This window comes from Dama dama, chromosome 1 (assembly GCF_033118175.1).
Source record: "Dama dama isolate Ldn47 chromosome 1, ASM3311817v1, whole genome shotgun sequence".
Classification (NCBI taxonomy): domain Eukaryota; kingdom Metazoa; phylum Chordata; class Mammalia; order Artiodactyla; family Cervidae; genus Dama; species Dama dama.
Window position 1 is genome coordinate 76268252 of NC_083681.1, and position 23955 is coordinate 76292206.

Sequence of the window (23955 nt, forward strand, 5' to 3'; positions counted from 1 at the left end):
ATGGAACCAAGGAACAATATATCTTACTTTGTCCTCTTGGGCCTCACAAAGAATCCAAAGGAGCAAAAAGTCCTTTTTGTTATGTTCTTGGTCTTTTACATTTTGACTGTACTGGGCAACTTTCTCATTATCATTACTGTAACTATTAGTAAGACTTTGAACTCACCAATGTACTTTTTTCTTGCTAGCTTATCATTTATGGATGTCACTTATTCTTCTATTACCCCCAGATTGATTTCAGACTTGTTCTTTGGGGAAAAAAACATATCCTTTGAATCTTGCATGACTCAGCTGTTTGCAGAGCACCTTTTTGCTGGATCAGGGGTCTTCCTTCTGCTGGTGATGGCCTATGACCACTATGTGGCCATCTGTAAGCCCTTGCATTATCTGGTGATCATGAGGCAGAGGGTTTGCATTGTGCTGCTGGTGGTGTCCTGGGTTGGAGGTTTTCTGCACTCAATTATTCAACTCAGCACTGTTTATGAGTTCCCGTTCTGTGGCCCCAATGTCATTGATCACTATATGTGTGACATGTTCCCTTTATTGAAGCTTGTCTGTACTGACACCTATGTCACTGACCTCTTAGTTGCATCCAATGGGGGGCTGATCTGCACTATTGTGTTTCTGCTCTTACTCGTCTCCTACGGAGTCATCCTGCACTCTCTGAAGAACCTGAGTCAGGAAGGGAGGCGGAAAGCCTTCCAGACCTGTGGTTCCCACATCACCGTGGTTGTCTGCTTCTTTGTTCCCTGTATTTTCATAAATGCAAGACCTGCTAAGACCTTTCCCATTGACAAATCTGTGAGTGTGTTCTATACAGTCATAACTCCCATGCTGAACCCATTAATCTACAGTCTAAGAAATTCTGAGTTGACTAATGCTATGAAGAAGCTCTGGAAAAGGAACATCGTATCTCATAGTAAATAAGTGCATCACCCAACATGAAGGGAGTCATTTGACATCAGGGTTCATTTACTCAGAATGCAAAAGTCATTTTAAAATTTGATTCTGACTTCTCTTTCTTCAGAAACTTTATGATAATTACATGAATGTTTGCAATTAATACAGCTATGCTATTAATAACAGTTTACCTACCTACTAGAATATAAGGTCTATAATTACTGGTTTATTACTGTACCTAGAAAGAGGTAATGCCTATATATCTAGGAATTAGTAATTTATATTAAGAAATAGAGATTCAATTTGCCAATAAAAGTCCATAGGTCAATGCATAGTTTCTCCAATAGTCATATATGGATGTGAGATGTGGACCATACAGAAGGCTGAACACCGAAGAATTGATGCTTTTAAACTGTGGTGCTGCAGAAGACTCTTGAGAGTCCTTTGAAATGCGAGGAGTTCATACTAGTCAATCCTAAGAGAAGTCAACCCTGACTATTCATTGGAATGACTGATGCTCAAGCTGAAGCTCCAATACTTTGGCCACCTGATGGGAAGAATTGACTCATTGGAAAAATCTCTGGTGCTGGGAAAAATTGAGCACAGGTGGAGAAGGGGGTGACAGAGGGTGAAATGGTTGGATGGCATCACCAACTCAATGGCCATGAATTTGATCAAAGTCTGGGAGACAGTGAAGGACAAGGAAGCTTGGTGCACTGCAGTCCATGGGTTCACGAAGAGTTGGATATGACTAAATATCAAGAACAGTAATTTAAAATAATCAAGAAATTATTATTAGTTTCACTGACTTTTAGCTTTATATATAGTTAACTTTTAAACTTTTTATATAGAATTTTAACTATTATACAGTTACCCTGAAATTTAATCAATTCATGTATTTATCTTTTTTACTCTCTTTCAGGGACAGGATACTTTTTATTTAGATTCGTGTCATTTAATTGGAACATTTTTATGTATACAATTTTACATATTTAATTATATATAAGTTGCTTTCTTTACTATATTTAATTTGCATTATTCACAAAATGTTTAACTTAATGCTTTAACTTTATAAGAAACATTGAAATCAAAAAAGATATTAATAAATAGTATAAAGAAAAACCAAATAAATTGGGATGCAATGTCAAATAAATTTCCTATTTTTATCTCAGTATTTTCTAGTCCTCATGCTCAGAATTTAGCCCTAAATTTGTTTCTTAATTGATGGCTTAATTGGTGGTTCAGTCAGTAAAGAACCTGCCTGCAATGTAGGAGACCCGGTTTCGATCCCTGATTCAAGAAGATCTCCTGGAGAAGGAAATGGCAACCCACCCCAGTATTCTTGCTTGGGAAATCACATGGACAGAGGAACCTGGTGGGTTATATAGTTCATGGGGTTGCACAGAGTCAGATAAGACTTAACGACTAAACCACTACCACCAACAATCTTTGAAACACAATATATTAGCCAAATGTATATTTGCTTCTTTCTATATATATAACACTTGCTTTTGGTATCTGACATATGAAAAATATTTCTATTATCAATCCATAATATCTCTTAACTATTCTTAAGCTACACAATACTCTATAAATTTATACTAAAATTGACATGTCCATTCCTCTTCATTTGGTTCCTAAACTTCTTTATGAGAAATAATTTTACAATAAATATGCTTTTGAATTGTGCAATTATGAGTTCCTAGGCTTAGAAGTTTTGATATGATATTTGAACCAATGTTCAAGTAGTATATTCATTTAAAATGTTGATACTGATAGTTATTGCTAAACTACCATTCTTGAGGTCAGTGTAACAGCTACAGTCCTGTCCACAGTCTGTGAGAATTTTTTTGACCACATTGTCAATGACCAATCCCTGAAAGGTATTTATGATATCTGGTTAACGTTATTTTTATATTTTAACCACCACCCTTCTCATGTAATTGAATTTGGGCATCTTTCCACATACTTAATTTATCTGTATTTATTTACCTCTGGATTATATATATATATTTTATACATATGTATATATATATATATATATATATATATAACCTACTTTTTGTTTTTATTTTTATGAGATAATGATATACTAAAAATTGGTATCTTTTACATTTTATATATATATGTAATATTTTCTGGTTATATGCTTTTAACATTTTATCCTATGTAGAATGCTTTTTCCTTGTAATTTATTTTATGCTTTATATTCAATTTTTAGAATTTTTTGTATCTTCTTTAGGAAGAATTTTCCTAAGTTCACTTGTACCAAACGTCCTTCAATTCATTTTTAGGATTTAATTTTTAAAGCATTGTGATATCTTGTTTATTATATTAAAACTCCTGATTCATCTTGAATTAACTTTGTTATAGGAATTAAATAGTGATGAAGTCTTAATTGTTTCTCTAAATTTTAGGATTTTTAGAAAAATATTCACAAAATTATCTTATTGCCATTGGTTTGAAATTCTGACTATGACTATTATATCCTGAAGTTCCAATTTGGAACCAATTTGAGACTATTGTTTTTCACTAATCTCTTTACTTATGTGCAGGTTGACATATAACTGCTATGATATATAACATATTTCAATATATGCAGAGACTAACTGTCCCTTATTACCATTATCTTTCAGAAGTATGCCTAGGGTGGTATATTTATAATTCAAAATTATTACAACTAAATAATAAATTGAATATAAATAAGATAAATAATGTAGTTTAAAATTAAGTTAAAATAAGTTTAAAATGGTTTAGTCACAAAACAATGTTGTTATTATTTTTAATAAAATTCACTTTAAGAAGGTTAATTTAAGAGGAGCTTATATATTTAGAGTATAAAAAGAACTGTTATCCAGGTAAGAATAGGTGTCTTCAGTTAATAAATCACCTATTGTAAGTTGGGTAGAGCTTACGGTTCCTGTCTGTGTTTCTTATCCCTTGTAGATAGCTGCTGGTTTTCATCTATGACACCTAAAATGCCAGCTGACACTTGCTGTAAGAAAAAAATTGTCTCTTTTAGGAAGTCCAGAACTCAACTCTTTGCTGAGTATCTCTTGCTGCTGAGATCTTCCTGCCCATAGCGGTTGCCAGAGCTCTATGTGGCCATCTGCAAAACCCTGCACTGTGAAACCATCGTGAGTGACAGGGATGTGGTTTCTTTCAAGCATCACAGGCTAGAGGGTTTGTCCTTGCAACGCTGGATTCTCTTCACAGCGTGACTGCATGTCTGTAACTCCAATGTCATAGACCATTCCTGTATGCCTAACACCCTTTGTTGAAACCTGTCTGCATGGACACTCATACCACTGGACTCTGTTGCTGCCAACTGTGGATTCATTTACCCATTAAAACATTTCCTTCAGAATGGGAGAAAATAATAGCAAATGAAGCAACTGACAAAGAATTAATCTCAAAAATATACAAGCACCTCCTGCAGCTCAGTTCTGGAAAAATAAGTGACCCAATCAAAAAATGGATCAAAGAACTAAACAGACATTTCTCCAAAGAAGACATACAAATGGCTAACAAACACATGTAAGATGCTCAACATCACTCATTATCAGAGAAATGCAAATCAAAACCACAATGAGGTACCATCTCACGCCAGTCATAATAGCTGCTATAAAAAGCCTGCAAACAATAAATGCTGGAGAGGGTGAGGAGAAAAAGGAACCCTCTTACTCTGTTGGTGGGAATGCAAACTAGTACAGCCACAGAACAGTGTGGGATTCCTTAAAAACTGGAAATAGAACTGCCATATGACCCAGCAATCCCACTACTGGGCATACACACTGAGGAAACTAGATCTGAAAGAGACACGTGCACCCCAGTGTTCATCGCAGCACTGTTTATAATAGCCAGGACATGGAAGCAAGCTAGATGCGCATCAGCAGATGAATGGATAAGGAAGCTGTGGTACATATACACCATGGAATATTACTCAGCTATTAAAAAGAATGCATTTGAATCAGTTCTAATGGGGTGGATGAAACTGGAGCCTATTATACAGAGCGAAGTAAGCCAGAAAGAAAAACACCAATACAGTATATTAATGCATATATATGGAATTTAGAAAGATGGTAACGATGACCCTATAAGTGAGACAGCAAAAGAGACACTGGTGTAAAGAACAGACTGTTGGATTCTGTGGGAGAAGGTGAGGGTGGGATGATCTGAGAGAATAGCATTGACATATGCATATTATCATATGTGAAATAGATCACCAGTCCAGGCTCAATGAATGAGACAGGGTGCTCGGGGCTAGTGCACTGGAATGACCCAGAGGGATGGGATGGGGAGGGAGCTGGGAGGGGGGTTCAAGATGCAGAACACATGTACACCCATGGCTGATTCATGTGAATGTATGGCAAAAACCACCAGAATATTGTAAAGTAATTAGCCTCCAATTAAAAAAAATGTAAAAAAAAATATTAAAATGAGAACAGATTATAGAATGTGTCAAGCTACAGAATTGCAGTGTGTACGACAAGAGCTGTGATTAATAACTACAATATCTTTCTTTAGTTCAAAGTGATATCGTTTTCAACTTTTATAAAGAAGTACAGTTTTTGAATTTACAGTTTAAAGAACACCCTAATGAGGGTGAGAAATTGTCAAAGTCTTTCTCACATATTTGTTAAGCAAAAACTAAAAATAAAAAATGATGCTTTAAATGCAAAAACAAAACAAAAAACAAAAAAACCCCAAAACATTTTCCCTTGACGGTGTCCTACATGGACATCTTGTTCTCCCTAAAGACTTATGATTTGGAGCAGAGGTGCCTAGTCCTCTCCACCTGTGTCTACATCACGACTGTCATCTTAGTTGTGTCCTACTCATTTGTTTTTGCGCCCTGTATATTTGCGGCCAAACCAAGGCTACATTTTACATCATCATAACTCCTGGCTAAACTTCTTAAACATGCTTTCTGTGTGTACTAAGCTGCTTCGGTCGTGTCTCATTCTTTGGGACCCTGTGGACTGTAGCCTGCCAGGCTCCTCTGTCCATGGAACTTTCCAGGCAGGAATACTGGAGTTGGCTGCCAGTCCCTCCTCCAGGGGATCTTCCCAACCCAGGGATCGAACTCCCGTATCTTATGTCTCCTGTACTGCCAAGCAGGGTCTTTACCACAAGCACCACCTGGGAACACAGCCTCAAATTTAGAGGAGAAAATGCTATGAGGAAGTTGTGGGATGAAATAGTGACTTTGGGAAATAATCATAGCAATGAGTTTGTCTCCTAAACGCAGAAGAGAAAATACAATTTTATGGTTCAGGGTCCACTGAACACTACTTATCAAAAATATGTTGAGTTTTACCTATAGGTACTCAGAGGAGCGGCCCAGGTAGGGAATTTTTACCATTATAAAAACTGTATTTAGATTTATGTATTGCCCAATTGGTAGCTAAACTTTATTTACTTATATTGCAAGCCATGGCTACTTTATTGTTTCCTTTATTTAATAACTACTTTAATATTAAAAGAGATTTAATAGCTACTTTATTAGATGTCTCTTTTATTGTTTGACTCTATTAGAAGAAAATAAGATCCAGGCATGAAAAAACCTTTTACGTGATTTTCCCCCTGGTTTTATTAATCTGTGTCCTTACTCCTAGCACAGTTGCTGGTATAACAGAAGTTACCTAACTTAAAAAATATATATATAATTGGACAATTCATTAGTTATTATATCCAAAATTTTGATACATTTAATTATATTTTTGATGTAAATTTTATTAACCAAAATATAATGTGATTAAATTGAATATTAAATAAAAGAAAAGAAACTCTTCCCATGACAGGTGGGGAAATGCATAACAAGTTCTCTGAAACAACACAACTAGGTCAATATTTTATATTTGATGGACAATCATCTTATATGATTCTAAAGCTACTTTCTTGGTATGTTGCACCTTTCTGACATTAATTATGTGATTTGCTATAGTAATATCTTTACATATAGATGTTCTTTAAAAACTTTGTGGAAAATGTCAGTGAATTAATTAAGCAAGAATCAGTCTTGGACACATTCCAGTTTCAAGACTCAATTATAAATGCAGCTAGAAGTAATGAAATATCCCCTGATCTTCACCACTAACAGGGAGAAGATGCTATGCACTTAGTGAGTGATGTAAATTTTTCAGGAGGTCCTTTCTTAGACTTAATGCATGGCTTAAAAAGTTAGGGGGGTGTCTTTCAAAACTGCAAGTCAACTAGTCTGGCTATGTTGACGTGACAGAGTGAGAAGAGCTAAACCATCAAATGGGACTTTTCTATTTGATGTCAGTAAGAATTCGAGCCAGCTTCCCCAGTGGCTCAGACGGTAAAGCATCTGCCTGCAACGCAGGAGACCTGGGTTCAATCCCTGGGTCGGGAAGATCCTCTGGAGAAGGAAATGGCAACCCACTCCAGTATTCTTGCCTGGAAAATCCCATGGACTGAGGAGCCTTGTGGGCTACAGTCCATAGGGTCACAAAAGAATCGGACATGACTTAGCGACTAAACAACAACAAGCAAGAAAGTAGTTACTCAGAAAACTTCCCTGGCAAATGGCTAGTTGCTATCTTCTATGTACTTATAAGATGTGCTGGTCATTTTGATACATTTCCTAAAATGATAAGCTTTTGTTTTCCTGTGTGAACCCTGGAATTCCTTTCAAATAACCAACAGCGCATATAACAAATGACCTGAGTAATCAGAAGACTTCATGGAAAAAATGGACAGATAGCCAAATTAAATGAATATCCTCAGGTAATAAGGCAGCTTTCTATCCTTAGTTGTCAAACTGGGTGAAAAATGATTCCAAGTGTTTATGAGTAACTTAAAGCCATCCTTCAGATTCTGAACAAGACTCCACAAGGTAAGACTAACTGTAAGTAGTGGGAACCAGACTTACAGTCGTGGGACTGTGTTTATTAGGTAAGACATTTAATTACCTTGAAATCAATCAAACTTAGATTCAATTATAGGTATAGCACTTAAAAACATGTAACTGGAACAGTAAATTAGGTGTTCTGAACTTCAGTTTCTTCAATATGAAATGAGGATTACAGTTCTTGTTACTGTAAATATTGACTGTGTTACATTAAACTATGAGTTCATGATTGGAATAAATGATAGGAGTTTTGAGCACTGGAATGATGTCATCAGAATAAGATTAAAAAGGACAATTTGAGTAGCTTCAGGAGAACCAATTTTTGAAGACCAGGATAAACATGGAGAGAATTGGTGGAAGGCTGTTGCAGTGGACCAGTAAGAAATTAAAAAGTAGCGAATGATCATATTAGTGATATATTTTGAGAGTAGTGCCGATAGGCTTTATTAAAGTTTTATGAGAATAACTAATAGTGAAGAGCATTGAAATTTTTTGTCCTAACACAAACATGGAAAATGATAGCATTTAATGAGATAAATAGGGAATATCTCTTTAAATTTGGTTTAGAAAATGCCTATGTCTATTGTGGAAAATTTAACAGTTAGTTTTGTAAATATTAAATTGCCATTAAACTGGATGTCAAAATTATAGAAGGTGCATAACAAGTTTGCAAAATAGAGGAGAGATAGGGGCTGGGGACATGAAATTAAACTGCTGCAGCACTTATTTTTTAGGAAAAGGGAAATATCCACCTAAAGATCTAAGAAAGTATCAGTGAGGTCTGAAACAATTCAAGACAGGGATCTATTTACGGTTTGATCTACCCACATTGATTGTGTAAACTGCCTTAAGTGAATCTCAAGTATTAAGTTTTGTGAGTAATACTCAAGTATTGTTCTTTATAAATGGTGCACCTTTTTGTGGAACTCTTTTCCCATCATTTGTATTCCTTGATTTAAAAAAAAAATTTCAGCTGAAATATTGTTTCCTTTGGGAAACCTTCTCTAATTTTAGTTGATATACTCCTTTACTGTGACTCTGAGCACTGTGTGAATAATCATTTAATGCACTTATTACATGGGTCTGGAATTACCTGATCCCTCATTTTGCGTCCTATCACTGAGGGTGGGGTTCTATGACTTTTTCTAGTAAGTAAGTGTTAGTCGCTCAGTCATGCCCAACTCTTTGCAGCCCCATGGACTGCAGCTCACCAGGCTCCTCTGTCCATGAGATTTTCCAGGTAAAGATACTGGAGTGAGTTGCCATTTCCTTCTCCAGGGGATCTTCCCAACCCAGGAATCGAACCCACATCTCCTGTATTGCAGGCAGATTCTTTACCGACTGAGCTACAAGGGAAGCCCTGGCTCATTCAAGTTGGTAATTAAAATGTCCATGGCACATTGGAGCCAGAAGGTACTCTATTCATATTCTTCTAATGAATGGATAAATAAATGACTATACTTATAATGCACTTAAATGTTTCCCCCTTGTATCGTAGGTAAATTGCCTCTACACCTGAACTCAGCCTCTGAACAGACTAAATGGAAGCAAGGAACAATGTAATTTACTTTGTCCTCCTGGGCCTCACACAGAATCCAAAGGAGCAGAAAGTCTTTTTTGTTCTGTTCTTGCTCTTGTTTTGACTGTAGTGGGCAACCTTCTCACTGTTGTGACTATAACTGTCAGTAAGACCCTGAACTCACCAATGTACTTTTTTCTTGCTAGTTTGTCATTTATGGATGTAACTTATTCCTCTTCTATTACCCCCAGATTGATTTCAGACTTGTTCTCTGGAAAAAAAAAAAAAAACTAACCTTTGAATCTAGCACGACTCAGCTGTTTGCAGAGCACCTTTTTGCTGGATCAGGGGTCTTCCTTCTGCTGGTGATGGCCTATGACCGCTCTGTGGCCATCTGTAAGCCCTTGCATTATTTAGTGATCATGAGGCAGAGGACATGTATTGTGCCGCTGGCGGTGTCCTGGGTTGGAGGTTTTCTGCACTCAGTAATTAAACTTAGCACTGTTTATGGGCTCCCATTCTGTGGCCCCAGTGTCATTGATCACCATATGTGTGACATGTACCCCTTATTAAAACTCGTCTCTACTGACACCTATGTGAGTGACATTTTAGTTGCATTCAATGGAGGACTGATCTGCACTCTTGGGTTTCTGCTCTTACTATGGAGTCATCCTGCACTCTCTGAAGAACCTGAGTCAGGAAGGGAGGCGGAAAGCCCTCCAGACCTGTGGTTCCCACATCACTGTGGTTGTCTGCTTCTTTGTTCCCTGCATTTTCATGTATGTGAGACCATGGATGTGAGAGTTGGACTATAAAGAAAGCTGAGCGCTGAAGAATTGATGCATTTGAACTGTGGTGTTGGAGAAGACTCTTGAGAGTCCCTTGGACTGCAAGGAGATCCAACCAGTCCATCCTAAAGGAGATCAGTCCTGGGTGTTCATTGGAAGGACTGATGCTGAAGCTGAAACTCCAATACTTTGGCCATCTGAGGCAAAGAGCTGACTCATTTGAAAAGATCCTGATGCTGGGAAAGATTGAGGGCAGGAGGAGAAGGGGACGACAGAGGATGAGATGGTTGGATGGCATCACTGACTCGATGGACATGGGTTTGAATGGACTCCAGGATTTGGTGATGGACATGGAGGTCTGGCTTGCTGAGGTTCATGGGATCACAAAGAGTTGGACACAACTGAGCGACTGAACTGAACTGAACTGAACTGAACTGCCTAAACATTCCCCACTGATAAATTACTGAGTGTGTTTTATACAGTCATAACTCCCATGCTGAATCCATTAATCTACAGAAGTTCTGAGTTGACTAATGCTATGAAGATGCTCTGGAGAAGAAGCATTGTATCTCATATTAACTAGGAGCTTCATCAACCATGGAGGGAGTCATTTGACATCAGGTTCCATTTCCTTTGAAGGAAGAAGCTATTTTAAATTTGAATCTGATTTCTCTTTCTTCTAGAAAATTATGATAATTATAATTAAATAATATAATCATACAACTGTGCATTCGTAACAGTTTGCTCCATGTTACAATGTAAGGTCCAAAATTCTTGTTTATCAATGTACCTAGATAACCATAAGGCCTATACAGCAAGGCATTAATAGTAAATAAGTGATTTAGTGAGGAAAATGTTATATATTTATACTGATTTTTAATCAGTTCATGTATCTTTATCTTTTATCCTTTTTCAGACAGAGAGCAATTTTTATTTAGATTCTTTTCATTTAAGTGAACTTTTTATTTACATTATTTAAAATATTTAATTCTATATAGGTTTCCTTCTTTACTATATTTCAGTTGCATTATACATAACAATTTTTACTTTAGTACTTTTGCTGTTTATAAGAAAAATGAAATAAAATAGATAATAATAAAAGCATAAGTGAAACCAAATTATATGGGATGCAGTGTTGAATAAATTTCCTATTTTCCTTCAGCATTTTCTAGTCCTCATACTCAGAAACTGGCCAAAATTTGTTTCTTCATTTTCATCTGGGAATAATTTTTGTCAATGCAAATGTACGTGCCATATGTATATTTGTTCTTTTTTATTTATGTAGCACTTACTTTTAGTATGCAACATCTTAAAAATATCTCCATATCAACCCATATATATCTCTTAATTTTCCTTATCCTGCACAATGCTCCTTAAAATTTAAAGTTCGTATGTTGATTTATCTTCATGTAGTTCATAAACTTTTTTATGGTAAATACTTTCCCAACAAATACATGTTTTTGAATTGTACAAATATTATTGAGGGCCTGGGCTAAGTCTCTTTTCAGGGAATTAGCATTCTACAAGCCACAGGCAGGGCAAACCCTCCCCCTGCTAAACTAAAAACAAACAAAAAATAGCAAACGAAAAACAGACTCATTAACAAAGCTCAAAAAACCTGTTAGATGCAGTTCTAGAGATTTTGCGGGGGGCAGGGGAAGGCGGGGTGGAAGTACAAACATATGTATTAGTTTGCACAAAAGTAATTGCAGTATTTGCCTTGTTGAAATTTGCCATTTGATATTGGAGTACATTCTTAAATGTGGTTATATTATATGCATTGTTTCAATGCATGTTTTTCACTTTATTTTATTTGCTAATGACCTATTACTTGCTCTGCATTTTAAATTTATTTTATTTTATTTTTTTTTATTTTTTTTTTCCAGTGGGTTTTGTCATACATTGATATGAATCAGCCATGGATTTACATGTATTCCCAATCCCGATCCCCCCTCCCACCTCCCTCTCCACCCAATTCCTCTGGGTCTTCCCAGTGCACCAGGCCAGAGCACTTGTCTCGTGCATCCCACCTGGGCTGGTGATCTGTTTCACCATAGATAGCATACATGCTGTTCTTTTGAAATATCCCACCCTCACCTTCTCCCACAAAGTTCAAAAGTCTGTTCTGTATTTCTGTGTCTCTTTTTCTGTTCTGCATATAGGGTTATCGTTATCACCTTTCTAAATTCCATATACATGTGTCAGTATGCTGTAATGTTCTTTATCTTTCTGGCTTACTTCACTCTGTATAATGGGCTCCAGCTTCATCCATCTCATTAGGACTGGTTCAAATGAATTCTTTTTCATGGCTGAGTAATATTCCATGGTGCACAGCTTCCTTATCCATTCATCTGCTGATGGGCATCTAGGTTGCTTCCATGTCCTGGCTATTATAAACAGTGCTGCGATGAACATTGGGGTGCACGTGTCTCTTTCAGATCTGGTTTCCTCAGTGTGTATGCCCAGAAGTGGGATTGCTGGGTCATATGGCAGTTCTATTTCCAGTTTTTTAAGAAATCTCCACACTGTTTTCCATAGCGGCTGTACTAGTTTGCATTCCCACCAACAGTGTAAGAGGGTTCCCTTTTCTCCACACCCTCTCCAGCATTTATTGCTTGTAGACTTTTGGATAGCAGCCATCCTGACTGGCGTGTAATGGTACCTCATTGTGGTTTTGATTTGCATTTCTCTAATAATGAGTGATGTTGAGCATCTTTTCATGTGTTTGTTAGCCATCTGTATGTCTTCTTTGGAGAAATGTCTGTTTAGTTCTTTGGCCCATTTTTTGATTGGGTCATTTATTTTTCTGGAATTGAGCTTCAGGAGTTGCTTGTATATTTTTGAGATTAATCCTTTGTCTGTTGCTTCATTTGCTATTATTTTCTCCCAATCTGAGGGCTGTCTTTTCACCTTACTTATAGTTTCCTTTGTAGTGCAAAAGCTTTTAAGTTTTATTAGGTCCCATTTGTTTAGTTTTGCTTTTATTTCCAATATTCTGGGAGGTGGGTCATAGAGGATCTTGCTGTGATTTATGTCGGAGAGGGTTTTGCCTATGTTCTCCTCTAGGAGTTTTATAGTTTCTGGTCTTACATTTAGATCTTTAATCCATTTTGAGTTTATTTTTGTGTATGGTGTTAGAAAGTGTTCTAGTTTCATTCTTTTACAAGTGGTTGACCAGTTTTCCCAGCACCACTTGTTAAAGAGGTTGTCTTTTTTCCATTGTATATCCTTGCCTCCTTTGTCAAAGATAAGGTGTCCATAGGTTCGTGGATTTATCTCTGGGCTTTCTATTCTGTTCCATTGACCTATATTTCTGTCTTTGTGCCAGTACCATACTGTCTTGATGACTGTGGCTTTGTAGTAGAGTCTGAAGTCAGGCAGGTTGATTCCTCCAGCTCCATTCTTCTTTCTCAAGATTACTTTGGCTATTCGAGGTTTTTTGTATTTCCATACAAATTGTGAAATTCTTTGGTCTAGTTCTGTGAAAAATACCGTTGGTAGCTTGATAGGGATTGCATTGAATCTATAGACTGCTTTGGGTAGAATAGCCATTTTGACAATATTAATTCTTCCAATCCATGAACACGCTATGTTTCTCCATCTGTTTGTGTCCTCTTTGATTTCTTTCATCAGTGTTTTATAGTTTTCTATGTATAGGTCCTTTGTTTCTTTAGGTAGATATACTCCATAGAAGTATAGAAATCAAAATATGTATAGAAATGAATGAAAATGAAAACACAACAACCCAAAACCTATGGGACACTGTAAAAGCAGTGCTAAGGGGAAGGTTCATAGCATTACAGGCTTACATCAAGAAACAGGAAAAAAACCAATTAAATAACCTAACTCTGCACCTAAAGCAATTAGAGAAGGAAGAAATGAAGAACCCCAGAGTTAGCAGAAGGAAAGAAATCTTAAAAATCAGGGCAGAAATAAATGCAAAAGAAACTAAAGAGACCATAGCAAAAATCAACAAAGCTAAAAGCTGGTTTTTTGAAAAAATAAACAAAATTGACAAACCATTAGCAAGACTCATTAAGAAACAAAGAGAGAAAAACCAAATTAACAAAATTAGAAATGAAAATGGAGAGATCACAACAGACAACACTGAATTACAAAGGATCATAAGAGACTACTACCAGCAGCTCTATGCCAATAAAATGGACAACTTGGATGAAATGGACAAATTCTTAGAAAAGTATAACTTTCCAAAACTGAACCAGGAAGAAATAGAAGATCTTAACAGACCCATCACAAGCAAGGAAATCGAAACTGTCATCAAAAATCTTCCAGCAAACAAAAGCCCAGGACCAGATGGCTTCACAGCTGAATTCTACCAAAAATTTAGAGAAGAGCTAACACCTATCTTACTCAAACTCTTCCAGAAAATTGCAGAAGAAGGTAAGCTTCCAAACTCATTCTATGAGGCCACCATCACCCTAATTCCAAAACCAGACAAAGATGCCACAAAAAAAGAAAACTACAGGCCAATATCACTGATGAACATAGATGCAAAAATCCTTAACAAAATTCTAGCAAACAGAATCCAACAACATATTAAAAAAATCATACATCATGACCAAGTGGGCTTTATCCCAGGAATGCAAGGATTCTTTAATATCTGCAAATCAATCAATGTAATACACCACATTAACAAATTGAAAGATAAAAACCATATGATTATCTCAATAGATGCAGAAAAAGCCTTTGACAAAATTCAACACTCATTTATGATTAAAACTCTCCAAAAAGCAGGAATAGAAGGAACATACCTCAACATAATAAAAGCTATATATATGACAAACCCACAGCAAGCATCACCCTCAATGGTGAAAAATTGAAGGCATTTCCCCTGAAATCAGGAACAAGACAAGGGTGCCCACTCTCACCACTACTATTCAACATAGTGTTGGAAGTTCTGGCCACAGCAATCAGAGCAGAAAAAGAAGTAAAAGGAATCCAGATAGGAAAAGAAGAAGTAAAACTCTCACTGTTTGCAGATGACATGATCCTCTACATAGAAAACCCTAAAGACTCTACCAGAAAATTACTAGAGCTAATCAATGAATATAGTAAAGTTGCAGGATATAAAATTAACACACAGAAATCCCTTGCATTCCTATATACTAACAATGAAAAAACAGAAAGAGAAATTAAGGAAACAATACCATTCACCATTGCAACAAAAAGAATAAATTTATTTTAGACTAGGGAAATGATGTTAGACAAAAAGCAAATTTTAGCTCTTTTCTTATTAGAGCTCAAAATGGGTGTTAAAGCAGCAGAGACAATTCACAACTCAACAATGCGTCTGGCCCAGGAACTGCTAATGAACAGTTCCGGTGCAGTGGAGTGCAGTGGTGGTTCAAGGAATTTTGCAAAGGAGATGAGAGGCTTGAAGATGAGGAGCTTAGTGGCTGGCCATCGGAAGTTGACAAAGATCAATTGAAAGCAATCATCGAAGCTGATCCTCTTATAATTACAGTAGAAGTTGCTGAAGAACTCAAAATCAACCATTCTATTGTCATTCAGGGTTTAAAGCAAACTGGAAAGGAGAAAAACTTCAATACTTGGGTGCCTTATCCGCTGACCAATAAAAAAAAAAAAAATTGTTGCTTTGAAGTGTCATCTTCTCTTACTCTGGACAACAACAATGAACCATTTCTCCATCAAATGGTGACCTGCGACAAAAAGTGAATTTTATATGACAACTGGCAACAACCAGCTCAGTGGCTGGACTCAAGAGAAGCTCCAAAGCACTTCCCAAAGCCAAACTTGCACCAAAAAAAATAAAGGTCATGGTCACTGTTTGTTGGTCTGCTTCTGCTCTGATCCACTACAGCTTTCTGAATCCTGGTGAAATCATTACATCTGAGAAGTATGCTCAGCAAATCAATGAAGTGAAGTGAAATGAAATGAAAATCACTCAGCTCTGCCCGACTCTTTGTGATCCCAAGGCATGTAGCCTGCCAGGCTCTCCTGTCCATGGGATTCTCTAGGCAAGAATATTGGAGTGGGTTGCTATTCCCTTCTCCAGTGGATCTTCCCAACCCAGGGATAGAACCTGGGTCTTCTGCATCGCAGGCAGATTCTTTACTGTCTGAGCCACTAGAGAAGTCCCAGCAAATCAATGGGATGCACCAAAACTGCAATGCTTGCAGCCGGTATTGATTAAGAGAAGGGGCCCAGTTCTTCTCCAGGATAATGACTGAGTGCACCCCACACATACAATTTTTCTTTTTTTTTCCCCAATAATTTTTTTTATTTTTATTTTTTTAATTTATTTTTATTAGTTGGAGGCTAATTACTTTACAATACTGTAGTGGTTTTTGCCATACATTGGCATGAATCAGCCATGGATTTCATGTGTTCCCCATCCTGAACCCCCTCACACCTTCCTCCCCATCCCATCTCTCTGGGTCATCCACAATTTTTCAAAAGTTGAATGAATTGGTCTAAGTTTTACCTCATCTGCTATATTCAGCCTGACCTCTTGCCAACTGACTACCACTTCCTCAAGCATATCCCTTCAACGACTTTTGCAGGGAAAACACTTCCACAACCAGTAGGAGGCAGAAAATGCTTTCCAAGAGTTTGTGGAATCCCCAAGCCTGGATTTTTACATACAGGAATAAACAAATGTATTTCTCATTGGCAAAAATGTGTTGATTGCAATGATCCTATTTTGAGTAATAAAGATGTTTGAGCCTACTTATTAATATGTTGATTTAATAGTCACAGTCTGAAACCGCAGTCGCGTTTGCATCCATCTGCTTTTTCTATGACTCATTACAATTTCTATTTAAGATATCACTGATCCATGTAGCATAAATTCTTCCCTGTCACTTTGAGGGCAAACCCACCCCACTCAGAGTTTCATCAGTGACTTTGGTACCTCTGTTTGCAAGGTGGAGTTTAAGTCTAATCTGTAGTGCAAATTCTCAGTGCTTTGTAGGCAAGGAAGTTTCCTATTGTAAAATCTCATCTTTCCTCTGCAAAATCAGACAATCTGAAGTGGTCCAGAGGAGAACAAAATGCTTCAAAAGTGCTTGCCAACTTGCTTCTAAAATCTGAGTTTGAAACTCCAAAGTAAAGAGTTTGGGTTTTTGTTCCTTCTTTCTCCTTCTTTCTTTCTTCTTCTTCTTCTTTTTTTTTTGGTCTACTTTCTTTATTGATTCATCCTGGGAACTTAAACAATGCCTGGCCCACAGAAGGCACTCAATATTTGTTGAATTGATTAGATAAAACTTTGGAATTAGCATATACAGACTACTATGTTTAAAACTGATATCCAACAAGGACCTACTGTATAGCACAGGAAGCTCTGCTCAACATCCTGTAGTAACCGAAGTGGGAAAAGACTTTGAAAAAGGATGGATGCATAATACGTATACCTGATTCACCTTGCTGCACATCTGAACTAACACCTTGTTAATCAACTCTATTCCAGTACAAAATGAATATTAAAAATAGAGATTTTAATTTAGCAGTTTTGCTATTGATGGACATATTTACCTACTAGAAAGTTTACCTTGGTTTATTTGAAGCCAACGATCTTTGCACATACTTTGGGCTATTGTGCTATAGTTTATGTTCACATCATACACCAGCTAATGAGGTCACCTTAGTTCTTATATTTACTTTAAAAATTGTGGTAAAATATGCATAACAAAATTTACAATTTTGGCCATTTTAAAGTAGCACTAAGTTAATTCACATTGTTATGCAAACATTGCCACCATCCATCTCCAAAACTTTTTCAACTTTCCAAACTGAAATTCCACAGCCATTAAACAAAATTCTTCACTTTCGCTCCCTGAGCCCTGGGCAGGGAAACCATCATTCTATTTTCTGCCTATGAATTTGACTAAGTGCCTCATGTAAGTGGAATCATAACATTTTTGTTTTTAGGTGATTGCCTTTTAATCACTTATTATCATTTCTTTTCTCCATAAAATGCTTGGGACCCTTGTTGAAAATTACCTAAACACATATAGGAAGATTTATTTCTAGACTATCTGTTTTACCCCATTAGTCCATCGTCCATCTTTATTGGACGTCCATCTTTGTTGGGGCTGTGATTACCATAGATTTGCACAGTATATAACCAGGAGGTATGAGACTCCCAACCTTCTTCTTTTCTAGATTGACTTGACAATTTGGAGTCCTTGAGATTCCATATGAATTTTAGCATGGATTTTTCTGTTTCTGCAAAAGATGATTTTGTGGTTATGATAGGAATTGCACTGAATCATGAGGTATTATTAAGTAATGCTCAAAATACTCCAAGCCAGGCTTCAGCAATATGTGAACTGTGAACTTCCAGATGTTCAAGTTGGTTTTAGAAAAAGCAGAGGAACCAGAGATCAAATTGCCAACATCTGCTGGATCATCGAAAAAGCAAGAGTGTTTCAGAAAACCATCTATTTCTGCTTTATTGACTATGCCAAGGCCTTTCACTGTATGGATCACAATTAACTGTGGAAAATTCTAAAGAGATGGGAATACCAGACCACCTGACCTGCCTTTTGAGAAACCTGTATGCAGGTCAGGAAGCAACAGTTAGAACCGGACATGGAACAACAGACTGGTTCCAAATAGGAAAAGGAGTATGTCAAAGCTGTATATTGTCACCCTGCTTATTTAACTTATATGCAGAGTACATCATGAGAAATGCTGGGCTGGAAGAAGCACAAGCTGGAATCAAGATTGCTGGGAGAAATATCAGTAACTTCAGATATGCAGATGACACCACCCTATGGCAGAAAGTGAAGAAGAACTCAAGAGCCTCTTGATGAAAGTGAAAGAGGAGAGTGAAAAAGTTGGCTTAAAGCTCAACATTTAGAAAACTAAGATCATGGCATCCGGTCCCATCACTTCATGGCAAATAGTTGGGGAAACAGTGGAAATAGTGGCTGACTTTATTTTTGGGGGCTCCAAAACCACTGCAGATGGTGATTGCAGCCATGGAATTAAAAGACGCTTACTCCTTGGAAGGAAAGTTATGACCAACCTAGATAGCATATTAAAAAGCAGAGACGTTACTTTGTCCACAAAGGTCCGTTTAGTCAAGGCTATGGTTTTTCCAGTGGTCATGTATGGATGTGAGCGTTGGACTGTAAAGAAAGCTAAGTGCAGAAGAACTGATGCTTTTGAACTGTGGTGTTAGAAAAGACTCTTGAGAGTCCCTTGGACTGCAAGGAGATCCAACCAGTCCATTCTTAAGGAGATCAGTCCTGGGTGTTCACTAGAAGGACTGATGTTGAAGCTGAAACTACAATACTTTGGCCACCTGTTGTGAAAAGCTGACTCATTTGAGAAGACCCTGATGCTGGGAAAGATTGAGGGCAGGAGGAGAAGGGATGGCAGAGGATGAGGTGGTTGGATGGCATCACCAATGCAATGGACATGGGTTTGGATAGACTCTGGCAGTTGGTGATGGACAGGGTGGCCTGGCATGCTGTGGTTCATGGGGTCGCAAAGAGTTGGACACGACTGAGCAACTGAACTGAACTGAACTGTTGCATAGTCCAGCTTATAAACGTCTTCTCATATATGTGTGTGTGTTCTATATATCTCTCAGCAACATTTTGTAGTTTTCACAGTGTAAGACTTTATTTTATTCTTTTTTGATACTTTTGTAAGTGGAATTATTTTCTTAAAATCTCCTTGAGTTGTCCATGATCAGACAGAAATTCAATTTTCATTTCATAGAAATCTCTCAACAAGTTGGAAATAGAAAGTACCTTGACATAATAAAGTCCATATATGACAGATCCACAGCTAATACCTTCCTCTACATGAAAGGTTGAAAGCTTTTCCATTAAAATCTGGAATAAGACAAGGGGGCATGTATTCTCTGGTCCTTCTTAACATAGTACTGCCATAAAAATTCCTGTGAAAATTTTAGAGTTTTCTAAGTATAGCTCCTGTTTTCTCTGAAGTGAGATAGTTTTATTCATTAATTTTATTTAGTTTTAGTTTCTGTAACAGTGCTTCTGATGGTAGCCAGTTGCTATCCTTTCAGTTTCAATATCCTTAAACATCACCTTTGAAGAAAAGTCATCTCTACATTTTCCACAGTAGAACTCTACCTCTTATCTTTTTGTCAGTATTTTATTTCTTATAAGCAGTGAATAAGACTGAAGCTACTTTGTTAAGTTCTCATTCTTTATTGTTTGACTCTAAGAAAGAAGATCCATGCAGGAAAAAGCCTTTCACATGATTTTCCCCCAGGTTTCATTAATCTCTGTGTCCTCACTCATAGGACAGTTGCTGATATGACAGAGGTGCCTTGACTTTTAAAAAAATGGTAATAATTGGATAAATAGCTATTATATCTAATATGTTGATACATTAAATTGTGCTTTTTGATATAATTTTCATATATCTAACCAAATTAAGGTAATCAAATTGAGTACTAAACAAAAGTAAAGAAAATCTTGTGATGGCAGGTGGGGAAAGAAATAACAAGTTCACTGGGACAAATTTTTGATTATTTTTGATTGACTTTAGCCTCATAAAGATTCTAAAGCTGCCTTCTTTTGGGTATTGCACTTTTCTGATATTATTAATGTGACTTTGCCTATTAATATCTTTACATATAGATTTTTATTTTTAAAACTCTGGGTGAAATCCCAGTGAATTAATTAAACAAGAATCAATCTTGGACACATTCCAATTCTAAGGCTCAGTGATAATTGCAGCTGAAAGGGATGAAATATCCTGTGATCTTCCCCGCGAACAGGAAGAAGATGTTATCCACTTAGTAACTGGAATCAATTTTTCAGGTGGTCCTTTTATAGACTTAAAGCATGACAAAATATATATATATATATATGAGAACATCTTTCAAAATCTCAGTCAATGAGTCTGGTCATGTTAATATGACAGAATGAAAAGGGCTAAACAGTAAACATTATTTTTCTTGTTTCAACAACTAACTTCAGTTAGTAGGAAAGATGTTACTTGTGAAAAACTTCCCTGCCAAATAACTAGTTGATTTATTCTATGTACATGTAAGATTTGCTGGTCATTTTGATAAATTTCCTAATGTGGTAAACTTGTTTTTCTAGGTGTGCACCATGGAATTCCTTTGGAAAAATCAACACAGGGCATAAAAATGTGCCTCTGAATAATCAGAAGACTCCATGGAGGAAATGGACAGATAGTTAAATGAAATAAAATGCATCCTCAAGTAATAAGGTGGCCTTTTGTCCTCTGTTGTCAAATTGGATGAAAAATTATTTCAAGTGTTTATGTGTAACTTAAAATCACCCTTAGATTCTGAACAAGCCTTCACAAGGTAAGATTAGCAGTAAATAGTGGGAACCAGGCTCATAACTGGGGACTGTCTTTATTATGTAAGAAATTTAATTAATTTGAAATCAATAAAACTTAGATTCAGTTCAAGGTATGTCCCTTAGAAATGTATGATTTTGGGAAAATGAATGAGATCTTCTAGCATTAGTTTCTTCAATTATAAAATGAGGATTACAGTTCTTGTTACTGTCAATATTAAACAGTAAACTGTGAGTGTATGATTAGAATATACTCTAGGATTTTTGAGCAGTAGAGTAATGTCATTTGGGCTGCTTCAGGAGAACTGATTCTTGGAGGCTAGAATAAACATGGAGAGATTTGATAAGAGCCTATTGCAGTGGACCAGGAAGAAATTAAGAAGTACAGAATGATCAACTTTGTCATATATTTTCGTAGTAGAGTGAATAGGATTTATTAAAGTTTTATGAGAGTAACGAATGAAGAGTACAGCAATTTTTTGTCTGAACAACAAGATGGAAAAAACATTTAATGAGATAAATAGGGAACACCTCTTTAAATTTTGTATAGAAAATGCTTATGTTTATTATGGACATTTAAAAAGTTTTTAAATACTAAATTGCCATTCACTTGGATGTCAAAATTAGAGATGTTACATATCCAAGTTTGCAAATTAAGAGGAGAGGTAGGGGCTGGAGACACAAAATTACTGCTGTAGCATTTAATTGTCAGGAAAAGGAAAATATCCATCTAAAAACCTAAGTGGGGAATACATGTAAATCCATGGCTGATTCATGTCAATGTATGACAAAAACCACTACAATATTGTAAAGTAATTAGCCTCCAACTAATAAAAATAAATGGAAGGAAAAAAAAAAAACCTAAGAAGTGTTAGTGAGGTCTGAGACAATTCAGGGCAGGGAACTTCCATTCACAGTTTGATCTACCCACATTGATTATGTAAACTACCTCAAGTGGGCCTCAAGTATTAGACTTTTGTGGCTTATAAATGTTGGACTGTTTGGATTTCTCTTCCTTTTTTTTTTTTTTTTATATTCTTTCAATTCTTTTTTACACTCAGCTGAAGCTTGGCTTCCTCTGGAAAGTCTTCTGTCACACTTATTTGATATCTCCTGCACTATGACTCAGCACTGAATATTCATTTAATGGCACTAATAGCATGGGTCTGGAGTTGGTTGACTTCTCCTTATGTGTCATAGCACTGAGGGAAAGAAACTCTGCCTTCTTCAACTTGATAATAAAAATGTCCATGACGCATTGGACACAAAGAGTTGTTCTATACTCATTCTTCCAAGTGAAAAAAAAAAAAAAAAAAACCTCATACATTTGAGCATTTTCCCCCTTTGACTTTCCCTCCTTGTTTTGCAGGTAAGTTGCTTCTACTATATGAAGTCAGCTCCTGTTCAGATTAGATGGAATCAAGAAACAATGTAACCTACTTTGTTCTCCTGGGACTCACACAGAATCCAAAGGAGGGGAAAGTACTTTTGTTTATGTTCCTGTTTGTCTACATTTTGACTGTGGTGGGCAATTTTCTAATTATAGTCACTATAACTGTCAGTAAGACCCTGAACTCACCGATGTACTTTTTTCTTGCTTGCTTATCATTTATGGATATTGCTTATTCCTCTTCTATCACCCCCGGATTGATCTCAGACTTGTTCTTTGGAGAAAAAACCATAACCTTTAAATCCTGTATGACTCAGTTGTTTACAGAGCACCTTTTTTCTGGAGCAGGGGTCTTCCTTCTGCTGGTGATGGCCTATGACCGCTATGTGGCCATCTGTAAGCCCTTGCATTATCTGGTGATCATGAGGCAGAGGGTGTGTGTTTTACTGCTGGTGGTGTCCTGGGCTGGAGGTTTCTTGCACTCAGTAATTCAACTTAGTACTATTTATGGGCTCCCTTTCTGTGGTCCCAATGTCATTGATCACTTTCTCTGTGACATGTACCCTTTATTGGAACTCGTCTGTGCTGACACCTATATCATTGGCGTCTTAGTTGTGGTCAATGGAGGACTGATCTGCACTATTGTGTTTCTGCTCTTACTCGTCTCCTACGGAGTCATCCTACACTCTCTGAAGAACCTGAGTCAGGAAGGGAGGCGGAAAGCCCTCCAGACCTGTGGTTCCCACATCACTGTGGTTGTCTGCTTCTTTGTTCCCTGTATTTTCATATATGTAAGACCTGCTAAGACCTTCTACACTGATAAATCATTGAGCGTGTTCTATACAGTTATAACCCCCATGCTGAACCTACTAATCTACAGTCTGAGAAATTCCGAGTTAACTTATGCTATGAAGAAGCTCTGGAAAAGAAGCCTCATATCTCATATTAAATAAATGCATCACCCATCATGAAGGGAGTCATTTGACATCAAGGTTCATTTTCTTAGAATGCAGAAGTCATTTTAAAATTTGTTTTGATTTCTCTTTCTTCAAAGAGTTTATGGTAATTATAATTAAAGATGACAATTATACAACCAGGGTATAAAAACAGTTTACCTACCTACTAGAATTAATTATCTTGTTTATCAGTGTACCTAGAATGGTGTAATGCCTACATAGCAA

At 36.7% G+C, this 23955-nt stretch overlaps 2 protein-coding genes across 2 annotated transcripts; both read left to right on the top strand.

Moving 5' to 3' along the window:
* LOC133055240 (olfactory receptor 4A47-like) lies at positions 1-927 on the top strand. The gene has a single exon (XM_061140659.1). The coding sequence runs from the start codon at positions 1-3 to the stop codon at positions 925-927; it is 927 nt and encodes a 308-aa protein (XP_060996642.1).
* Positions 928-22797: 21870 nt separating this feature from the next.
* Positions 22798-23727, top strand: LOC133055251 (olfactory receptor 4A47-like). The gene has a single exon (XM_061140670.1). It carries the CDS (start codon positions 22798-22800, stop codon positions 23725-23727), a length of 930 nt encoding a protein of 309 aa, XP_060996653.1.
* The last annotated feature ends 228 nt before the right edge of the window (positions 23728-23955 follow it).